General features: G+C 34.7%; 3 protein-coding genes and 1 pseudogene across 3 annotated transcripts; 2 read left to right on the forward strand and 2 right to left on the reverse strand.

Moving 5' to 3' along the window:
• Nucleotides 1–1,489: 1,489 nt before the first annotated feature.
• LOC107638145 (Tetratricopeptide repeat (TPR)-like superfamily protein) lies at nt 1,490–3,413 on the reverse strand. Its single transcript, XM_016341314.3, has 2 exons — nt 2,741–3,413; nt 1,490–2,648 (listed from the first exon to the last, which is right to left on the reverse strand). The coding sequence occupies exons 1-2, from the start codon at nt 3,241–3,243 to the stop codon at nt 1,625–1,627; spliced, it is 1,527 nt and encodes a 508-aa protein (XP_016196800.1). The 5' UTR covers nt 3,244–3,413; the 3' UTR covers nt 1,490–1,624.
• An 844-nt stretch (nt 3,414–4,257) lies between these two features.
• LOC107635362 (uncharacterized) lies at nt 4,258–7,764 on the forward strand. Its single transcript, XM_016338831.3, has 6 exons — nt 4,258–4,689; nt 5,237–5,473; nt 5,911–6,049; nt 6,262–6,323; nt 6,693–6,831; nt 7,256–7,764. Exons 1-6 carry the CDS (start codon nt 4,430–4,432, stop codon nt 7,382–7,384), a joined length of 966 nt encoding a protein of 321 aa, XP_016194317.1. The 5' UTR covers nt 4,258–4,429; the 3' UTR covers nt 7,385–7,764.
• Nucleotides 7,765–8,254: 490 nt separating this feature from the next.
• LOC107635363 (RNA-binding (RRM/RBD/RNP motifs) family protein) lies at nt 8,255–10,344 on the forward strand. The gene is made up of 4 exons (XM_016338832.3): nt 8,255–8,827; nt 9,421–9,522; nt 9,624–9,929; nt 10,016–10,344. The coding sequence occupies exons 1-4, from the start codon at nt 8,405–8,407 to the stop codon at nt 10,070–10,072; spliced, it is 888 nt and encodes a 295-aa protein (XP_016194318.1). The 5' UTR covers nt 8,255–8,404; the 3' UTR covers nt 10,073–10,344.
• A 352-nt stretch (nt 10,345–10,696) lies between these two features.
• On the reverse strand, nt 10,697–13,283 carry LOC107637306 (receptor-like protein 6; annotated as a pseudogene).
• Between the last annotated feature and the right edge of the window lie 578 nt (nt 13,284–13,861).

Below are 13,861 nucleotides of genomic sequence, written 5' to 3' on the forward strand. Positions count from 1 at the left end.
CTTAATCTTTTTGAAATTGACGGTCCAATTTCAGAAATTAGAGGGTTCGATTTTTTTACCCTAAGTTAAACGGTGTCACATTTGAGATTAACAATAAATGTCGGCAAAACAGTAAATGTCGGTAAACAGTAAAAGCAAACAGTACTATCAGTAAATAGTAACCAAATAGTAATCATTTGGGGTCTATAAATAGCAAAGGCCCCATTCATTCCAAGGCATCAAAAACTTGAAAGTTCAAAAGCGCTCTCTACTTCTATATCTTCTTATTTCATAAATTCTCCAAATATTTGTAATCATCTTCAAGATTGTATCAACTTTACAAGTAATAATAGTACAAGTTCATCTCTGTAAGCTTACTATCTTATTCTTTCTTTTCTTATAATTATAGTAAGCTTATAGAGATGAATTTGTACTATTATTGCTTGTAAAGTTGATACAATCTTGAAGATTATTACGTATTTGGAGAATTTATGAAGTAAGAAGATATAGAGTAGAGAGAGCTTTTGAGCTTTCAAGTTTTTGATGCCTTGGAATGAATGAGGCATTTGGTATTTATAGACTCCAAATGATTACTATTTGGTTACTATTTGCCGACAGTACTGTTTGCCGACATTTACTGTTTGCTTTTACTATTTGCCGACATTTACTGGTTTTTTTTTTTTTTACAGAAATTTTCTTTTTAACTGGACTTTTTACCTTGAGCTCATATACTTGTTCTTATTGTTATTACATTTCAAAAGGGTCTTGAGAATCTTGAAACTAATGATTTTTAAGATAAAAAATCCAATTAAAAAAAAAACGATTTTTGTAAAAAAAGAGAGGCAAACAGTAAATGTCGACAAAACAGTAAATATTGGCAAACATTAAAAACAAACAGTATTGTCGACAAATAATAATTAAATAGTAATTATTTGGGGTCTATAAATATTAAATACCAAAGGCCTCATTCATTTCAAGACATCAAAAATTTGATAGCTCAAAATCTCTCTCTACTTCTATATCTTCTTACTTCATAAATTCTCTAAATATTTATAATCATCTTCAAGATTGTATCAACTTTACAAGCAATAATAGTATACGTTCATCTCTATAAGCTTACTATCTTTTATATATATATTATTGTTATTAGATGTGTTTATTCAACTCTATTATTAGTTTATTGAAGAGTACACAATTAGAGTGTATATACATCTTATAAAGTAACGCTGGTTGACACAAAAAGGAAAGAAATGAACCAAAATATCCATCACCATGTTAATATTGAGTCATCAACACCCGTATATATCATATCACAGTGCTCTTGAACGAGGTGCAATTTTCAATCCTGAATAATGCTTTTATAAATCAGAGTATTGCTATTTAAGCTCTAAATGCAAAACAAGTTTTTCATCCAAAAAATGTTTTTCTATTTAATTTATTAACTATTTAGATGAAAGTTTCATTATTTCTTTAAGGGAAAAACGGAAAAAAAAAAAGAAGATAAAAAATAAAAAAATGGGGGGAAAAATGGTATTAAAGGGTCACACTAAAAGCTGTAGTATTCAGTATTTACAATGGTAACATGTGGAGATAAATATTTAGAGCTTGGTACTTCTTTCTTGGCTGGTTTTTATGATTTTCCATTTCATCTTATTGCTCTCAGAATTCCCCCACTTTTATCACTATTAACCCGTGTAGTTTTAGTATTCTTTGACTTATCACCACGATCAAGTGCTTCATTCTCAAAAAGCTTATTAAGCTTTGGATCTTGCAAACATCCTTTTGAAATCATCTCCTCATAGAAATCCCTGGCCTTGATGAACCACCTACACTTTACAAGCCCCTCTACCATTGTTCTGTAATGCATACAATTTGGCACCACACCATATGCCACCATTTCCATCCATATTTTCAGCGCATTTACCGGTTGCTTCAGCTTGAAGAACTTTGCCAGAATTAAAAGAAAGGAATCCTCATTTGGACTCAATCCAGAACCTTTCATCCTGCTCAGAAATTCTAATGTTCCTTGATAATCCGTTCCCTCAAAAAATGCATGGTAGGTCTCAATGGTTGGACTGACATTCTCTTTCACCATTTCGTTTAATATAATTCTTGCCTCTGCTAACTTTCCAGCTTCACAAAGAGGTTGTATCATGGAATTAAAGGTGGCAGAGTTTGGCTGCAAACCTTCTTCTTTCAACTTATCTACAAACTTTACAGCTTCCTTCAAGCAATTTTCGCAAGTTAAAACATATACCAATGAATTGTAAACCATTATCCCAGGAATCCACTCCCTCTTCTTCATCTGATCATAGAGCCTAAGAGAGTCAAAAAGATTCCCAGTTTTTGAAAAGCAGGAAATCATGTGGCTATATGAAACACCATCTGGAGTAATGCAGTAGTTTGACATTTCTCTCCAAACTCTTTTTGCTTCAAAAACATCACATGTTATGTTACACCATCCATTAAGAATAATGTTAAAGCTCTCGGTTTCAAGTGGGAAGAGTTTCTTATTTACAAGCATAAACTCTTCAGCCTCTTCAACATTCCCATGTCTGCAAAGAGCATTCAAGAGAGAATGGAATGCTTCCTGATCAGGAGTCAATCTGAATTTCTCCATAAAGTTGAATGTTTGAATGGCCTTGGCTGAATTATTAGCAGCAGCATATCTGATTGGAAATAAAACAACCCAAAATTGAAAAAAGCCTCAGCTACAAGCTAATCAAATCATTAAGAAGATGAACTAACATTACATCTATACCTGTCAATCATAATAAGCATAGCAAGCCGTGTGGAGAGAGAAGAGCGTTGCATATCTCGAATGATGCACCAAGCAGTGGAGAATTTTGAATGAGTTCCCAGAACCCATATCATCAAGGTGCAAACTTTCTCATCAAAGCAATGAAATTTGCCGCCCCAATTGAAGGCAACAAGTGCAGGCTTCCATTGTTCCCTCAACGCCCAAATTGCACAGCATATCAAATCCTTACTTGCTTCGAAACCTGAGTGGTCGAGATGGGTGGCTGCCTCTGCTTGCGACGAAAAGGTGGCGACCTTTTTGAGCAACTCGAGGAATTGAGGCGGAGGCGGATGTTGTGGGCCATCGAAGTGGAAGCTGAATGGCACGGGAGGTGGAGGAAGAGGAGGAGCGGGGCATTGAGAGTGAGAGAGGGAGGGCGATGAAAGTGTTTGATGAAATGCCTGAGAGAGTAACACGTTATTTGCCATTCGCTTTAATTGGGAAGCTTTTAGACGCAGAGCCATATTGCGGCTCCGAGTTGGTCAAGAGTTTTTTTAAAACTTTTGAGTGGTCAGGCTTCAATTTTTTTTAATAGTGATCATGATAAATCTGACTGTTTCACAAAATTCATCTAAATATACCAAATTTTGATGTAAAATAATGAGAGAAGAAAAGTTGATATAAAATTATAGACAAATGGAGAATTCTATTATTGATATTCTTTTATATGTGTATTTAATTATATTTAAGATTTTATATGGTTATATAACATTTGTAATATCACTCAGATCAATACATATTAACGCTTTCATTTGATAGAGTTTTGTGTTTGCTAGTAATGACTATTTATAAGACTTTTAAGGTTGTGTATATTGAAAATTTAAGCATGGTTTGGTGATGACTCGAACATGATTTTCAATAACGAAAAGTTTCAGTAATCAACAATTTTAATCAAACTTAGTCATTATTCAGTCAGTAAGTATTATTTCTTCTCAAATGTCTCAAGCAAGTATGATAATTTTTTTTTTCGGTGAAAAGTATGGTAAAATTTTACCTCTGTTATTTATTTTTTTTCAAATGCTGGTTGTTTATTGGCCCAAAATTTGAAAAAGTGCCACTCCTAATATTGTTGTTCCAATAATTGGTGAATCTAGTTATTTATAACACTTTGTGAATGTTTGTCAGGGATATATCTTTTTTCAAAATTTTACAAGAAAAAAAAATCTTATTAAGTAAAAAAATTATACAATCCATTTCTCAAATATAAAAAATTATCTATTTTCATATAAGTAAATTTTTTTAATAAAATAATTAATTTTAAAATTCATCATATTTTTGTTTTCCTTCTTATTCTTTCTTTTGGGCCCTTGGACCTCTACATTTACTAAAAACGGTATATTTTAAAGGCTTAAAATATTAGGCCCAAATTAAAATATTTAAAAGGTGGTATAGTAGTTAATTTATTAATTCGTTTGCCTGTCACCGTGAGTAAATATTTTTTAAATTTATTAGTTAACCATCAATTTTCAATTGATACGGATTAGTCATTTGTGCTGTCGAACCGAGAATAAAAAATATAAGAAAAAAAAAATCCAAAAATGCTTTATCCTCACTGTAACCGAAGACTAGAACTGGAGTCTGGAACTGAGCAGCATCTCTGCAGAAACATAAACACAAACACGTTGTGTGCAGCCAAAAATCAAAACGCAAATGAGTGTTTGCAACTGCAAAACCCTTCTTCTGTGTTCCTCTCTCTCTTCCTTCAAATCCCAACACACCACTCTTTCTCTCTCTTCTTCCCTCACCCGAAGATGCTTCGCTTCACTCCAAACCGCTCCTTCCATTGCAGACGACACTGTCAAACAACTCCTAACCAACCACGATGGTGTCTCCAGGCTCATGAAGATGGAGCGCAAGCCACTCCTCTTCCAACCCCAACCTCACGCTCGCTGGTTCCCTTACCACGATAGGTACCTACAAATGCAACTAATAACAAGAGTTTGTTATTCAATTTGTTAGTTACAGTTAGTTATGCTGTAGTAGTGTAGTTAGTTAGAATCTGTTACGTGAATGAATAACAAGTTGTTTAGTGGATTAGTTACAAGTTATAAACAGATTTACCATTGATGCTATGCTGCCAGCAGTAGATTAGATTTGTTGTGCTCTCTATATATGAAGAATGAAGAAATTACAAGATACAATACCGTTTTGGTATAACACAAAATGTAGTAAAATAATTAACATATAACATAGAATACTGATCTCAGATCTTATATAAGTTATTGCAAAAGCTGTAGAATGTAGTCATATGGTTGATTAATATAGAAATTTTGCTTATCGAGCTATTAAGATTCCGGAGAATTAGTGGACCATAATAATATAATTAGAAGTATCTAGCATCAGACTTATTTGCGACTAGTTTGAAGTATTTGTGCATCGTAGTTCTCTAGGATGGTTATGGAGTAGGAAGTTTCATTTACTTCCATTTGGCTAGTAATGCTTTGAGTCTGTTAACAGGTTCAGCTGTGAAAATGGTTATGTGATAAGCAGTGGTGAGATCATTGATGCTGTTAGTCCGGTGATGTCGGAAGAGAGGAGGGAGAGGTTCAAGAATGTGGTTCAGAACAGGAGCTACTCAGTTTGTTTGGTGGTGGAAGGGCTCTGCGACTTTGGGAATGTTTCCGCCGCATTTCGGTCTGCGGATGCACTTGGGGTGCAGTCTGTTCATGTGGTGTCTTGTGATGCCAACAAAAGGTGTTTGAGACTTATAAGAATGTGTTGAGGTGAAAAGGAAGAAAATGAGCTTGGTTTTTGTTTCTTGAATTTCACTATCATGCCTTGTTTTGAATTCATGCTGGTTTGAATTTTTTCATGATGGTTTTGTTATCCAAAAGAAAAAAAAAGAAAAGAGCTCAGATCATTCCGTCCCTTTTACTTGATTTTAGTTATTGAGACTGTTGATATGAAATGAACTTGAACTTGTTTTTGTTATTTCATATAGTGGCATTGCCCTACTTTTGTTATTTGTGCAGTGACAGGTATATGAAAAGGAGAAAAAAATTTTCACTGGTTTCAGCCAGTTCTACATTGAACTTACAAAACAGTTTGAGATAAAGACAGACCATGAATCATTATAGTTGAAGTCTCAATTTGAAATATCTTGCCTGCTTAAGCCTTTACACTTGTTTCAGGTATAGAGATAATCGTCATGTGAGCATGGGTGCAGAAAAGTGGTTGGACATTGAATTGTGGGACTCTACGACGGAGTGCTTTAAGATGTTAAAATCACGTGGTTATCGAATCGCCACAACCCATTTAGGAATGGATACGGTATTTCTCAACTCTTCCTTTTCTGTTATAGTGCTATTTCATACTAGAGAAAGTGTGTACAACCAATACTTGTATATTTTTTTCACTTGCATTTTGTAAGTGCTATTTTTGGGGGGACTTTACACTATCATTTGGGTCTTATTACTTTACATTCTGAACCAACATTGTTCAGGATCTTCAGATGATTCACTGACATTTCTTGCTATATGTAGGTTTCTATATATGACATGGACTGGTCCTGCCCAACTGCAATTGTAGTTGGAAATGAGAATAGGTAATTTCCTTCCTTTTTATCTCGTTTTTTTAACTGACAGATGCCTTGATAATGGAGTTGGTTGTGTTCAATTTGATGCTCAGCGCTTATATAGATATGCCATTGAACAAAAAAACTCCATAGTATTCTCTGAATGATGGAAAATCAACAAAAGATGCAACCATGAGTTTAATGTAGCTGTCATTTGTTCTAGATTACTGAGTAATTAGGGAATCTCTGCTAATGTTTACACTTGTTCTAGATTACTAACTGAGTAATTAGGGAATCTCTGCTAATGTCCACACTGATTTTAAGTGTTAAATAGTTGTTTTCTTCCTTGTGGCCACATTTTGTGCATGCTCAACATTAGCTATGTTCTTATCATTATAGGGGCATTAGCGAGGAGGCTTTGGAGTTGTCGGATTTGCATTGCAGTATTCCGATGAATGGAATGGTAGACTCTTTCAATGTTTCGGTTGCTGCCGGAATCCTCATGCACCATGCCGTGTGTGATAGAATATCACGAATGGTATGATTTTAGTTATGTACTTTATGTGGCACAAAACAATGAACTAATTGATCTGACATGTGTTATCTTTCTATCTACCTAGATATTTAGTAAACCGTTATGATTGATCTTATATCCTTTCCTCCCTTTATCTATAGAACAAAGATCAGCAATAATTTTACCAATTGAATTGGAAACTGTTGTATACGGGAAAAAAAAAAATGGAAACTGTTGTTTGGTGTCTGCTCTTCAATTTTGATAATTAAACTTGCAATCTTAGATAATTTGATTCAAATTTATCATAGAATTGTTACTCACATGACAGTAACTGAAGGATGGTTTTGGTAAATCATCTGTGATTGTGCATCATTAAGATTTGTTATGGTTTGCCAGATCACGGTTGAGTGCGTGTAGCACATATCTAAATCCTTCATGATACTCGCAGGGCCATCATGGTGATCTGACAGAAGAAGAAAGACAAATTCTACTTGCAGAGTTTTCACTGCGCCATAGCAACAGTGCAATAAGCATCGTTCAAGATTATGCAAAGCGCAAGGTGGCAACATCGACCTAAAAGAAAAGGCAAAATTCTTCTGATTTTCATGTTTTCCCACCGAGACAGGCACATCCATGAAGCTAAACTGGTCCCTTCCTGAATATGACTGATTCCCACAAACTAGAGTAACAACAGCAAGAAATTGCATTAGCTGATGAAGCATGATGCACAAGGCTGATTGAATAACATTTTAACAACATGGATCGTCATCAAGGCTTCTGTCTGTACTATAAAATCTGTGCTCAATGATGTGCTTAGGAATGAAATTATTGAATGAAACGTGCAAATGCAACTAATTGTAATATCTTCAGTTTTGGGGCATTATTACTGAGTCTAAAATACAAACTTTGACAGTTAATTCATTTCCTCAACTAAATTGTTGTCTTTTGTAAGAAAAATCATCCAATTAGTCCACGATTACAGCATTTACTCGTTGAGTGTTTGGTAAATATTGTAATAAGAATCTTTTTAACTTATCTGAAGTTATATCTAAACTGTACTGCTTTAAAATATGGAATATATATGTTTTTAGGATTTAACTAATATCCTAAAGAAACTAGTTGAAGTGTGGAATGTAAAAATTTTGTATTGGAAGGTTAAAATTTTCAAAATGTTTATTGTAGAAATATTAAAAGTTAGATAAACATTCTAAAATAGATAATCTTAATTAGTGTTTGAGAAGTGATAGAAAGAGAAGCAATCAGATAAAAAGAAAACTTCGATGATTACTAAATACTTTAATCTCTTTAAGATAATGAAATAGCTTAATTTATTCCATTAGTGAAAGGTAGGGAAAAAATATTCATTAGAGTAAAAAATATGGAATTCTGACCCGTTTAACTGAGTCGGGTTTAACCCGAAATCTACTTACTACACACATAACACACCACAAGTACACATGATGATACATACACACACATACATACATACATACATACATACATGTTACGAGACATACATACATACATCATCATCACCTTAGCTTCCCTGAGACAGACACTCACCACCTTAAGGCGTTAGTCTTTGGGGGAAAAGAAAATGGCAGCCAGCACTACTTTCTCTCTCTGTTTTGCTGCTGCGTCTTCTTCTTCTTCTTCTTGTAATCATAATTCTAATCCTTTAACGCCATTGAATCAGAGGCCAAGGCCTTTGGGAATAGCGAATCGCTTCGTTTCGTCTTCGGTGGCTGCGCCTTTGTCTTCTCTGTGCTTCGGTGCTTCTGCTTCTGTATTCAGCTCCAAAGCAAGGATTTTCACGGCGTTAGCAGCGGTCGTCGATGAAGAGACGGCGGTTGCGGAACGGGAGCGTGGTTTGGCGGAAAATGATGGCGGTTCCGACGAGGAAGAGCAGTGGAAGATGCCGAGAGCGACGGAGGTTTACGTCTGCAACCTTCCAAGGAGCTGTGACACCGAACAGCTACGTCAGATGTTCGAGCCTCACGGAACTATTCTATCCGCTGAGGTACCTTCATTGCTCAATTATTATTCATGTATTGTTTAATTTTCTTGTTCAACATTCTTTAATCCTAATTGAACTTTACTGTGCTGTCATGGAAGCGAAACCCTTTGATGATTGTTTCTCTGATTTATGCACAAGCTTTCTCACTATCAAGTTAACTAGTAAAATATCTGGAAATGTTGTCCTGAAAGCCCAAAACTTTTATTTTACTATATATTTGTGTGTGTGTTTGAAGAATTTCATAGCTTCTTCACTTTACTTGTTTCCAATCCATCATGAAATTAGCTACGTCCCTGTATACAAGTTGTATGTAAAGCTTTGATTATGCTGCACAGAGCCACAGATATAAATACGAGTATTGAATACCATAAAATATGATACGTGAATGAGTATAAAGCAATGTAGATTAAGTATAAGGTCACTTTCTCATATATAAAGCTATTGTTTAAACTTCTACAAAACATTTATAAGCAGCAGTATTTGATATCTATATGTGAGCAAAATTGAAGTATTTGTGCATAATAGGTTTTTATCATTCATTGTATGTCCAAAAGTGGCACTATGCCTTGTTCTCTTAGTTAATCAGTCTGCTGCAGGTTTGCCGGAATGCTGATACTGGTGAGAGTAGAGGATGTGCTTATGTGACATTGTCATCTGTTGCCTCAGCAAGAAATGCAGTCACTGCCTTGGATGGATCGGTTAGTTTGAAACTGCCTTCCACACTCTATTTCATTTTCATCATTGTGCCATGCCTATAACATCTGAAGTCTTGTTTCTCATTCATTTTGTGCTACTCAAGGATGTTGGTGGACGGGAGATGCGGGTTAGATTCTCAGTTGAGATGAATCCCCAGAGGAGGAACCTTGAGACTGCGAATGCTTCACCAAAGAGAGTTGTATACTATGAAGCTCCTCATAAGTTGTATGTTGGGAATCTTGCTAGGGCAGTTAGACCTGAAGAGTTGAGACATCTTTTTAGCAAATTCGGCAATGTGGCTAGTGTAAGATTGTTGAAAGATCAGAAACAAGGGCGAACCCGAGTTTATGCGTTTCTCTCTTTCCTATCGGAGAAAGAACGTGATGCTGCATTGACCCTGAATGGAGCGGTAGGATATAGTTCTATCAACTTCTCAATGTTTTGTTTCCGATTTCACTTATTTGTATTGCCTATCATGTATGGTGTTTCTTGCAGGAACTTTGTGGTCGGACGTTGGTGGTTAGAGTGGGTATAGACAAGGGTGAAGCTTAACAGGAGGATCAGAATCTGCATAGAGATGGTTGCAATTTATCTGTTTATCGGTAACTATAATTACTTTTCTGTTTTCTTTGCACAATGTATTGAATCATTTTCCCCCTCTATCACTATTGCATATAAAGTTTATGAATGGGTGATGTATTGAGAAAAGTTTTATGGCATGAGGTAACAGAACATCCCATTTAGATGTATGCTCTTTGCAAAATCCTCAAGTTTACTAATACTCCTTAGATGTTGAACACAAGAAGATTGGATTTTATGCTAAAATTTGGTTTGATGATTACTTGAACAAATCAAGAAAAAAAATAGCACACACCCCCTTGGTCTATATATTAGTTTAAGCCGATACATGTTGATGGGATGACTTTAAAGCAGCTTTTTCTTTTTTAATTTTGTTTGGGATTTCCTTCCTTTACTGCTTGATTTGTGTTTCCCAATCTGAATAAAGTTTTTTGTCTCCCTTCTTTTTTTCCCTTCTACAATGTGTAATAACTATATTATCTCTATCTGAAATAATGAATCGTGCAGAGTACTACCCAAAATAAATGAATAAAAATTGAATAGTGCAGAGTAATAATGATTTACGTACTTTAGAAACATCTAAAAACTTTTCATCTCACACTTGCTAAACACAATTGTATTAACTAAAAAAGACACAACAGTAACTTGAAAGTATAAACGTAAAGGAAATTGAGTTCATACTCTTATTAACTATAAGCTCTAGTTTCTAGATTTTAGACAACAAACAGTACTCTTCATCCATCCAACTATGCCTGCACTAACACCAATGCATGGTAGGAATTCCTGTTTCTTGATTTTGACTCAAAACACCATCTTCAAGCACATAAATATGTCTTGGCTGAAAGCACTTCCCAATGCTAGCCCAGCAACAAGTCCACCACCATAGCCAATCAAAATTATTTTCCAGTTGAAGAAAGGTTCTGATTTGGAGTCTTGATCACCATCAAATGTAAGTGGTGGAGGCTTAGCATGATCACATTTTTTAGACACCTGCATCCCACGAAGGCCTCGGTTTCCCATGAACGAATTGTTTTCAAATATGTTGAATCGCTTACTTTCTGGTATTGGACCTGAGAGATTGTTGAAGGACACGTTAAAGAACTCCAGAAATTTGAGTCCTATTAACTGTTGAGGAATTTGTCCTGAGAGGCGATTGCGAGAAAGATCCAATGCTTCAAGATTAGAAAGCTTTCCAAAGGATGATGGAATATTGCCAGAAAGCATGTTATTTGACAAGTTGAGCAAAACAAGACGCGTCAAATCCCCCATGACATTTGGAATTTCTCCAAAGAGTTTGTTGCTTGAAAGATCAATGGCTATCATAAAATAGAAGTCCTGTTGAAGCTCCTGATAATCCATAACAACCCCTTTGCTAGACATTGTGAATGAATAGGAAATGTCTCTAAAGTCTAAACCAATACTGATTTGGAAATTGAATAGTGCTGTCCTCATATTGTAGTTGACTTATGTTGGAAGCTGTCACGGATTCCAATTCCTAATCATTTCTGGAGCCAAATTTCTAGAGAATTCATTGTGAGAAAGATCAATGATATGAAGCTTGAGAAATGTGCATCTTGTTGGGCACATTATAGCTCCATGAAATTCATTAGATCGTAAAGCAATAACTTTCAACTCTGGAAGAGTGCTCAGCCAATAAGGAAAGGAATCATTGATTTGGTTATGGCTCACATCAAGAAATTCTAGCCTTTTACAATTGACCAAAGCTCTTGGTAGCTTACCTTTCAAGGTATTATTGCTGAAATCAATCATCTTCAGGTTACTCCCAGCCATATATGTTTGAGGAATGGGGCCAACCAATTTGTTTCCTTGGAGCATCCAAGCTTGAAGAGATTGGCTAATGCTTCCCAAGCATGAAGGTCTCACACCACTTAAGTTATTATAGGAAAAATCAAGAATCACAAGTGATTTCAAATTGCAAATCAATGGGGATATTCTTCCTGTCAATGAATTGCCATAAGCAAACAAACTCTGGAGATTTCTTTTTCTCCACATCCCACAGGGTATTGACTTTATATCATTGTTTCCCACATCAATACTTCCCAACGGATCCAGTTCTTGAATAAAAGGGGGAAACTCCACCAAATTGCATGACGCCAAGGATAAAGCTTCTAATGGAGGGAGAGTTACATTTTTAAAATCTTTTCCAGGGAACAGAGTGAGTTTGTTGTATGACAACCCAAGAAAGAAAGCATTTTGAGCTTCAAAAACATATCAAGGTCCAACCGTCCTTCCAACTCATTGTTGTCTAAAGAAAGAAAAGCAAGATTCTCTAGTGTAAAAAGAGAGTGCGGAATTTCACATCTAAGGTTGTTTTGTTGAAGATTCAGAAAATGTAAACTAGTTAGGTTCACTATCCAAGATGGAATTTCCCCACTTAAATTGCATGAAAACAAATCTAACTCCTCAAGTGGAGGAATGTTTTGTGAGCATATCAGGTATAGAAGATGAAATAGTCACAAAACTAAGACGGAGGACTTCAAGACTAGTTGCATTTTGAATCAAGCTTCTTAGAGTGGATATCTTGAGTTGCAACTTGTTGATTGGATTTGGAAGAATATACTCAAAATAACTACGCAAATCAAGAATCAACAGGTTGCGCAAATGCGAAATTTGAGGTGGGACTTCACCAAAGAATTGGCTGCTGCTAAGATCAATGCCAATCACATTACCTTTTCAGCTCATCGCATGGACGCCATGCCACGAGCAGCAATCTGTGTTGGAATCCAAGAAGTTGTTTTGGGATGACTCAGAGGATCCTAAGAAGCATACTCAGTAATCACAAAGCTTTGCTTAAATTGCAACAAGGTACGGCTTTCATCTTCGTGATATGCATGATGATGAAGGGAAGCTGAACCATTTGCAATAATCTATAAAGCACAGACACTTTGTTGCCGTATCCACATATTGGACACATTTCGGATATGACACTTGTCTGACACGTGTATCTGCTGTGTTTAACTATGTCTTACTAAAAAACACAAGATTCTACTCCGGACACGTTTGGACACACCTAAATACCATCGTGTGTTCAGTTCTTAACATATATTTTTGAAATAAAATTAGAAGTAGCGTATATTATTATTTATTAAAACAAAAAATATTTTAAATACTTTATATCATTAAAATAAGATATTAAAAATAATTAAAAAATAATTTATGTTTTAATATCAATAAAATAACAAAATATCATTACAATTCATCTATAAAATATTTTATATTTTATATATATATGTTTATCTCTATATCTTATAAAATTTTAAAATTTATGTGTCAACATGTCCCGTATCGTGTCATGTCTCGTGTCTATGTCAATATCCGTGCATCATAGTCAATAAGACCATCTCCAGTAGGGAACTCATTTCAGTCCCTATTTATAGCCCACCTGTCATAAAAAGTGATTCCACATCAGATTTTGTGTTATTACCAATAAATAGGAACTCAAAGAATCTCTCTCTTCTCCATTAGAAGGAACTAACTTTAATCCCTATTGTGGTCCCACTTAATTAATTAATTAAAGTAATTAAAATTAATATAATTATTATTTTTTTATAATAATATTATTTAAATTTATAAATTCAAAATAATTCAATATTATAAAATATTAAAATAAATAACTTAAATTTGATTAGTATTTTAAATTTTATAAATAAAAATAAATAATCCAACTAAAAATTATTTTATAATATATAAAAATTAAATTTATTTTTTATGTAAAATAAATTTAATTAATTATGATTTAAT

The sequence above is a fragment of the Arachis ipaensis genome, chromosome B4 (assembly GCF_059453495.1).
Source record: "Arachis ipaensis isolate K30076 ecotype BB chromosome B4, ASM5945349v1, whole genome shotgun sequence".
In the NCBI taxonomy this organism is placed as follows: Eukaryota; Viridiplantae; Streptophyta; class Magnoliopsida; order Fabales; family Fabaceae; genus Arachis; species Arachis ipaensis.

Coding starts and splice junctions, on each gene's coding strand:
- LOC107635363 (XM_016338832.3), top strand. CDS start 8,405: ATGGCAGCCAGCACTACTTTCTCTCTCTGTTTTGCTGCTGCGTCTTCT. Junction 8,828..9,420: donor GAACTATTCTATCCGCTGAG/GTACCTTCATTG, acceptor AGTCTGCTGCAG/GTTTGCCGGAATGCTGATAC. Junction 9,930..10,015: donor CATTGACCCTGAATGGAGCG/GTAGGATATAGT, acceptor TGTTTCTTGCAG/GAACTTTGTGGTCGGACGTT.
- LOC107635362 (XM_016338831.3), top strand. CDS start 4,430: ATGAGTGTTTGCAACTGCAAAACCCTTCTTCTGTGTTCCTCTCTCTCT. Junction 6,050..6,261: donor CCCATTTAGGAATGGATACG/GTATTTCTCAAC, acceptor TGCTATATGTAG/GTTTCTATATATGACATGGA. Junction 6,832..7,255: donor GTGATAGAATATCACGAATG/GTATGATTTTAG, acceptor TGATACTCGCAG/GGCCATCATGGTGATCTGAC.
- LOC107638145 (XM_016341314.3), bottom strand. CDS start 3,243: ATGGCTCTGCGTCTAAAAGCTTCCCAATTAAAGCGAATGGCAAATAAC. Junction 2,649..2,740: donor ATGCTTATTATGATTGACAG/GTATAGATGTAA, acceptor ATTTCCAATCAG/ATATGCTGCTGCTAATAATT.